Source organism: Solenopsis invicta, chromosome 8 (genome assembly GCF_016802725.1).
Source record: "Solenopsis invicta isolate M01_SB chromosome 8, UNIL_Sinv_3.0, whole genome shotgun sequence".
In the NCBI taxonomy this organism is placed as follows: domain Eukaryota; kingdom Metazoa; phylum Arthropoda; class Insecta; order Hymenoptera; family Formicidae; genus Solenopsis; species Solenopsis invicta.
Window position 1 is genome coordinate 11615235 of NC_052671.1, and position 9321 is coordinate 11624555.

Genomic DNA, 9321 nt, shown 5'->3' on the forward strand with positions numbered 1-9321 from the left:
TACGTTTATAAAATTACGTAAAATTTTTATACTTTATTGTAATCTAAATTCAGCATCATATTTATCAGTAAATGTAGTATTCATTAAAAAAAATCAATTAAAGAAAAAAAGTCTAATCGTGAATTTTTTAATAAATATCCACATTTTGAAGATGTAAGTATAAAATTATAATACTAAAATCGAAACTAAAATATAAAGAAGATAGTATAAGAAAGAGATAATAGTGAGATATAGTAATCTCGATAATATTCAAATACTTCATATTATAATAAATACAATACGATTGAAAGTGATCGTGTGGTCGCTTAAATATTTTCATGACATTCTTTTTTTAGATTCAACTTGAAATGTTGCATTGAGATATGAAATGTCCATCATGACAATGCAAGATAATAAAGATAACCTCGTTGTTGGTTCAAAGAGATAAAAAAAGTCTCCATAAATTTAACAATAATTATGGTAGCACTTATATGGATTAAAAGAATCGATTTGCTGAAAAAACTTTTTGTTTGCATATCAAAAAAGCAAACAAATTTGCAATTGAATGAAGATAATGAAATAAAAAGATTAAATAACGAAATATAATTTATAATTTAAGAAAATATGTTATAATTTTAGTATGCTTCTTTATGTTTCCTTATATTTAATTCTTTTTGCAAAAAATAAAGACTAAAGCATAAGTTGTTAGTAATAATAATATTAATGCCAATACACTAATAATGAAATTAAAAGTTTGAAACAGTGACAAGTTTTATTTTTTTATTGTATATAAAGTATTTTATACAAAGTATACAGAGTATACTTATATACATGTTTTCTAAAGTACATAATATGGTAGAGCACTTACATAATTTATTTTTAATTGTTATTAATTAGGTAGAGGTTCCTCATACGTATAATGCATCTGTATTATAATCACTAAAACGGTCACAATTGATTTGTAGAACTGAAAAAATATACTTTTATTGCACTTAATTAAAACAATTTTGTTTACACAGTATAAATTGTAAAAAAGATTTTAAGTACATAAAATAAAATAAATAAAATTAAGTACATAAAATATTAATTGTCTATCAATTAATTGGTAAATATAATGTTTATCAACTATTTGATAACGATAAGTTTTATACTTATATGGTTTGCGAAAGATTGATTATATTTTTATTGTATTTATATTTTTACTAAATATGTATGTAAGACGTACCCGACGAATGAAATCATAACCAAAGTAGAAAAGTCCCATGCCAAATTTTACTTTCCTTTGTTTTATTTGTAATATAAATTGTAGAGTCTAATTTAAATAAACAATTGAATAATTAGTAATGTTCATAGACATATAAAATGAACTCAGCATTAAGGATCCTTAGGGGTATGTTTCTGCGTGCGCGTTATTGACAGAATTATCTAGTCAGTCATTCTGAGAATTTCTGTCAATGATGTGTGTGTGTACAAAAGGGCAGAAAAGAATAGCATTATTTACTATTTTGATTCTCTTATTGTTCTGCCAGCTTCAACTTTTAGATGAATCGAATGAGTGAATGCTGAGTCTATCTTATTATATGTTAAAGTTAAATACGAATAATTATAATTTTATATAGTAATAATTAAAATTTTATATAGTAATCATTTACCTGCTCGCGTAAGTCTTCATCGAGATTATCATTGGACAATTTGTAAAGAATTGCTACTGTCTCATTTACCTGAAATAATATTAATATGAAATTAAAACGTTTTTATCCAAAAGTTTTACGTAGAAGAAATAAGATCAAGTAATTTAAATGAAAACTATTTGACATGTTTTATACATCTTTTATTGTTGGAAAATTCTTGCTTGTGTTTATAATATTAATTATAATTGTGAAAAGAATGGTTAGATACTAAAGTATCTAAAAATTTAGCTGAATAGTTCTGAGTTAGTTCTGAAAATAATTGTGATTTGTTAGATCATTAAAATAATTTATGTAAAATGCTCTAGCTGGCTGCTACTAAAATTTAAAGTATTAAATTTTTTTGTAGGATGATAAATTTTGACCATTTTTTAATTATTTTGATGTTTCAACAAAATAAACATTTTTGGATTTGTATTTTAGTTAAATATTTAGATACTTCAACAAAATCGTCCTTTTAAATGACTTTATTCTATTGTATTGTACCTTGCAGTAGACAATTTGGCAGATATGGTTTAACGTGAGAATCATGACACTATATATGATTCCCCATATATAAGCAAATATACTGTCTAAAAACTGTTCCAATATTGTTTTTGTATTTTTGTTTATATACGTTGTATAAATTTCGCGACATACCGATACAATAAATGCAAAGTAAGATGTCATTTGTAGTGACATTTGTACACTAAATACTTTGTTTAACTCGCGTGATATGAGGCATAGTTGTAAGTGGACGTGCCTGTAATTGAGCCGTAATTATTACAAGTAAACAAATTACATAAAAATTCTAAGCAAAAAATGTTTTTATTGTAGAAATTAATTTAAACCTTTTAATCATAATTTTGTTTAATAACAATATGCGATTATCTCACGCAATTAAAGTTGGACTTATATATAGAGAAAAGAAGGGGGGAGTGGAATACCATTTTGTTTTCTTAAAATATGTCATTTAATATTAACATGGCATTATTTTTATGAACACAGTTTGTTAGCCATAGAGTTTAATCATCCTATAGATAGAAGTTCATCTGGCATAAGAACAAACGTAATTTACAATTTACTAAAGAAGAAGAAAAGAATGTGTTGGTGAGACAGCAAGCGGAATACTAACAACTAATGTCATACAAAGCACTTTTAATTATGAAAAGTCACAATTCAATGACTTAATTTAAGACGTCTTTTAGTCATTTTTCAGATGTCATAATGTTACCTGGGTTGTTATTAGCAAAACTAAAATTTTATAAAAAAGCAGTGAATATTAACATCTGTTGACCAGTAACCACCCTACAATATCTAAATAAAGTAATAAAATAATTTTAACGGTTGCTCTTATAATTCAATTTATACAAGTGTCTCAGCACTCCATACTTATCTCACGACTCCCTTCTTTCCTCTCTCTGTTTCATTTTCTTCATACACACACAAACACAAAATAAATCTTTTAATTACATTATAATCCACATATATTGCTTGTATTTCTTGACTTCTGTTCTTCCCTGATTGACTAAAATAAATCTATTTTGTTTCCTGGTATAATCTGCATTATCTTTTAACAGATCAGAATGGATTATACGAATATGCTCATTGACTTTTTGGAATCTGGAGCTTGTGTATCTAAATTTAATGGAATTTAGTTATATCTTAGACTGAAATTAAAACATTATTGTATACACATATTGTAATTGTTAATAAACAATAAAGGTAACATTAAATGATAATTTTGTTTCTTACTTATTTTATAGATACCCAACATATAGAATATTATTTTATTATTTTTTTATTTTATATTTCACCTTTCATAATAATGACCAAGTTTTTGAAATACTCTAAAGAATCGCAAAGCATTTGGAATAGTTTAAAAAAATCTTTAAATCTTTTATACTATTAACATTTTTATACAACGTCTGTGGGAAGCTTTGTATAGCTTTATAAGTAAATGTATGTAATGAAGAAAATATACGTATGTATAATATGTATATATATTTATACTGACCTTAGTATAGTTCCCCAAGTTAAAGCACTTAAAGTATTGATATGAAGCAAATGATTTCCTAAAAAAGGGACAAACATACGAGTGATACTGAAATATTCGTAATTTAACCACAAACTGTCGAATGTATTCATGAAAAAAGACCATATAATCCATCCGGTTATTATTCGTATTATCCAATTACGTAACCGTTTGTATTCCTTTGGAGTTCCTAACACTTCCAATGTGTCATCCACTGTGGAAAGTTTGTGCAAACACATTTTCAATTCCTTTAAAATATCATTGATCGATTATGCAATATCAAGAGAAATTATTAGAAAAAAAAATTTTATATTTTAATTAAATTTATCAGGATGTAATATAGACTAAAGTTATTAAAATATAATAATGAAAATATAATAATTAGCATTTGAAATATAAGAAAGTTATATTAAATTTATTTAAGAAAGTAAAAATGGAAATCTTAATCAGCAATTTGTTTGCAATATAAAAACAATATAAGTATTAAAACTGATCTAGCTAAAAACTTTTTATAAATTAGTATTTGTTTATAATTGTGAGAGATTAAGACTAATTCTTAAAAAAGTGGTAATATTGATTAAACAAAGATTAAATAGTTTAAAAAGACTAGATATTTGAAGTATATTTAAAAATTCTTACCTTAGAACGAAACAAGCTAACAAGCATTGACATAATCGAGGCGATCATTATTATTTTACTAATCAAGGACATGTAGAGGAATGGAGTATAACTGTTGTAAACTAAATAGTAGAAGAAATACGTAAAAAGACTCCATGTGATAAAGAAATATAGATAAGTGAAATATGGCCTAGGATATCCGAAAGGATATTCGAACACACTTAAACTGCAAAACGAGCCGATGATCAATAATGGTATCAACGCTGTCTGAACAGTCTTCATAGTTTCCGAGTCTGTGCGACTATGAATTTTTGTATTACATTTTACTACGCGAGACACATACCGTTTGAATACTTTCTACTAGAATTTCAAATAACAGTTTCATACTTTTTTTTTGTAGATCCTCTGTAAAACTTTGTTAGAATTATACTGCAAGGTACATTGAAAGCGCTATTTGATCAACGACAATATTGAGCGACAAAGTAAACATATAGATAATCTAGATTAGATTCCTTTTTCCTCGTGAAATCATTATACATATATGTATTATCACAAGTAGGAAATGGTTATAAACGCGAGTATCTTTGCGATATTGTGTCTTTATAATACATTAGGTTTAAATGTATCTAATCGATGCTTTTTATCTAGAATAATTTATACGCAATCATTCTATTATGTGAAATTGGTATTGTATTGTGATTTCAATTTTTAATGTCAATATCAACGATTAACGATACTGTAGTGAGTTGAACCGAAGGCGATGTATCAATTAATAGTAGCTCAATCATATTGTAACCCACATAAAATGATCATTGTAGGAAATGTAAAAGCTTTTACGGTTATTTCGTGGTACATAAATTTAAAGAAACTGTAAAAAGGATTCATAAGTAGAGGAATATTAAACATACGCAAATTCTGAAATTATCGATAAAATTGATTATTTGAGCGATTATGTTAAACGGTTGAAAAAAACAAAATTAAAATAAAATAAGATTGTTTATTTTATGTCACATAGTAATGTACACGACTTGTTTCCTAAATTCTGAAATATTAGACATTTTTAATCTACTTATATTATTTTTAATATGTTTTACAAAGTCAATTATTCTGGTTTCAACATTGCTTAGAGAGAGGTAAAACCCTCATTCAATTGCAATAGACATTGTACTTTTTTTGGAATATTAGTATTAGTTTAGTTAATAAGCCAATGATTTTTTTGTTAGATATGTGAACGACATTGCAGTAGCAATTAAAAAGCATGTATTAATATCTGCTTGTTTATCTTTAATACAATCCATCTCAGACTGAAATTCACGTTAGTAGTCGGAGGAGATTCTTTGAGTTTTCTAGATTACACTAAAACGTTACTCTTAAAAAGAGATAGTTTTGATTTAATAATTGGTATTATAAATCTATTTTCTCAGGTCGTTACCTAAACTTTTTCACATTTTTTTCTGTCAGAAAGTAGGTACCATGTTTGATCGACAGAGACTCTAATTTATTATATTCTATTTTTCACTAGAAAAACTTTGACAAAGTTATTAATCTTTTTAATAATAGTTATTTTGTAAACATTGTTTTCTTAATTATCAGAAAAAGAATGTATGCTAGATTTGAACAATTTATATAATAATTGTCTTTCAAGGGACGTACTCCTGGTCAAATTTTAAGACGATTTTTCTTTTGGCAAAAATTTGGCAGAGGCTTAGAATTCGAGATATAAGCCGATTAAATTAGTTGGTTATTCTGAATCACTCTGTATACATTCTCTTTCTACACTGGTTGGAAAAATAAAATAAATTGTTTCTTTATAATATTGTTATTATTTTATATATTTCATTACAATATATCATTACTTTCTTATAATTAAATTAAAATATTATTATGTTATAATTTATTATATTTTAATGTTATTATTTCAATCATTATTTTACATTATTTCATCAAATCTTCAAGTCTGGTATAATCGGTATACATAAAATAATGTTGATGAGATGTTATCCTCAATGAGATGTACTTTTCATTTGCTTCCTTTCTTTGAGAACATTTAAAAATGTTATTTAAGGTTCGACATATGGTTTCATTTGGACCATGATAATTACGTACGTTACAACTGTCATGCAAAACTGAAAGAAATGACCAATTCTCGATTAATTGTATATAAAAACAGTAATTTATTGGAACTCAAAACTATAAAAAGCTAGAAGATAAAAATATTACTTCCCAGATAGTTAAATATGTCTGAATAAAATCGCACAAATTTCTGATTGCTTATGATGCTGGCAATTTATTGTTTTGTCTTCAATAATTTTGAATATACTGACAATGACGCAACATGAAAGTAACAATATATTACGGTATATCATCAGTTTGAGTGCAAGATAGCATCATCAAAGTTAACTTGCGTTGTTGACAATAACAATATTGTGATTCTATAAATTATTATAGTTACATAATGGCAACAATACAAATTTTGATTATGATGATATAAAAATTACGGCATTTTGATGGCAAATTGATATCTAAAGTTACCATATCGTAAAAGCATCAATTAGCCATTAATGCTCATTGTTAGTTGCTGCAATTCCGATAGCAATATATGATATGATGCGAGCAACATGTTGGCAACAATAGACGTGTATCTATCTGGGTTGGTTAATAGCAATGAATAAAAGATACAATTGTAGTAAAAATTTTAATTGATAGAATCTTAAGGGCCGTCTACAATATATGGAGTAAGTCTGGCATAGGCGGTCAGGGTAAATGCACAGCGTCCAGAGTAGATGTACATGAGGAGAGGTTTTTAAGAGGTAGGTGATGTGGGTAGTATCGTAGCGATGTGCCCGCATCGAATTCTCTACACCCTAGTGTACGGGCCACAGGGCGACTTCTCTTTTGTCGGGCGAGGACCGTCAGGATAGCCGATCGGAGAAGGATGATACCGGCAGGCTAGTCTTCAACGGACCGCATATGGTTTGATTGGTTATCATCGGTCGTACAAAAAGCTTGTGAAGATTTTCCTTTTCTTCCGTAAACAAAAAAAGTCTGGCATAAGAAGTAAGAGTAGGTATAAAAGCTATGTACTTCCGGTGTAAAGAGCTAGAGTAAGGTCGTTAGCGAATAAATTTGTTTCATTTCTTACTCCAACTCCAGCTATTACGCTTACTTCATATATTGCAGATGGCCCTTGAAAATACTAATTTTATGAATTTTTATAATTTATAATTAAAAACAATAGATACAAATAAATCAATAGAGAAAGCTAAATTCAAAAATAAACCTTTCGAAGGCACTCGTTGCCAAGAAAGAAGAATCCCATTCCAGTTAATTTTAACGGGTGATACATTATTTGTAAAATAAACTGTTGAATCTGCATAAACAGATGTTATTTAAATTAAATTGATCTGTTTTATTTAGTTCTTGCTCTTTTGTTAAAACATATTTACCTCCTTCCTTACATCAGCGTATCGAAGAGTATTTGTCAGTTGATGAATTATTTTAGTAATTTTGTTTGCCTAAAGAATTTGGAGTTATTAAATATTATTCTATATATATATATATTTTTTTAATTAAAAACGAATGATTACCTTAACCGCGACACTTTCACATATATAATTTTTAGCATATAGTCTTATTAATAATATGAATAATAAGAACATGCTATAAAAATAAATGTAAGGTGTTTTTAGTGTTTCCTGTTGAAATTTATTCATTATTATCATATATAAGCCGTAACATAATCCCGTTATATGTACAACAAAGACTTCCATTTCAAAAACTATGTGTGTTCCAAATATAAAATTTAATTCACGTGTAATATGACATAATTCTAAATGAAGATGCCTGTCAAAAATACATTTTTTAAGTAACAAATTCTAAATTTATTCTATAAGTATAATAGAGAAAATAATTTTTGCAATAATAATTGTTTTTGAAAATAAAATTTTATCATATTGTTAAAACAATACTGCAGTAATGTGCTCGAATATGTGTATATATCAATTACATTGAGGTCCATAATATTTGCTTGTGATTATTAATGTTAGAAGTATATTGATGATGAGGAGAGATAGACTTTTTTCCTTTAAACTTTAATTTATGCTCCTCTCCATCAATTAAGCATTGTATATGTTTATTCACTTTATCAAATCTGGTACCAATATACCTGTGTAAATAATAACTGAGATATTATAAACAACATAGCAAAAATTCAAATTTATATTAAGAGAATGCTTTTAAAGATTTATATGATCATGTTTAAAACTTTCAATTAAAGAAGGAGGAGAAGAGGGTAAAATGGCACCTATTTCCATTTTATTGAATAATTTTACTTATAATTAATTTTTTATTGAAACTTGAACGATTACATTCGTCAGAATGTTGTTTGATAGATTCTAGACTTAAAGTAATGAAATATTTATTATTTAAGATTAGAATTATAAAAATCTAATGCACTGCATAATCGGTGAAAGAAAAAAAGTGGTTGTAATATGGCTATTCATAAAAATAATTTAAAAAAATTAGTTTAGTTTAAAAGAAACACAGTTACAAAATTATATATTTTTAATTTTTTATTGTTTAGAATTTTCTTAATTTAGAATTTTCCTGCGTTCAGAAATACTATCAGAAATTTTATTTAAAATATTACTTTATCCTTGTTTTATTTGGAGACATCATTTTATGCTTGTTAATTAACATTAACAAGCATAAAATGATGTCTCCAATGTTTTTAAACATTGCTCTTTAGAATGACAATCGATCTATCAAAGAAATATTTTGATATAAAATTTTGCTTAAAAAAATCATATTAACAAAATTCCATGTTATTGTTTTAACTTTGTATAACTCGAAATGTATACGGCCGAATAAAAAGTTCAATAACAAAAAAACACTTGAGTGTATGTATTTTTGTGTGATAATACACTCAAGTTTAAGAATAATGAAGAAGTGTATGTAATTAAAGGTTGAAAGTGTACTTTGAAAAAGTTTAGAAGTGTTCAAAAGTAAAAATGCCTTATAACA

General features: G+C 26.3%; 1 protein-coding gene across 1 annotated transcript; it reads right to left on the reverse strand.

Annotated features, from left to right (window-relative positions):
• Positions 1-868: 868 nt before the first annotated feature.
• LOC105198451 lies at positions 869-3920 on the reverse strand. The gene is made up of 6 exons (XM_026135970.1): positions 3664-3920; positions 3120-3284; positions 2154-2409; positions 1632-1700; positions 1205-1291; positions 869-946 (listed from the first exon to the last, which is right to left on the reverse strand). Exons 1-6 carry the CDS (start codon positions 3918-3920, stop codon positions 869-871), a joined length of 912 nt encoding a protein of 303 aa, XP_025991755.1.
• Between the last annotated feature and the right edge of the window lie 5401 nt (positions 3921-9321).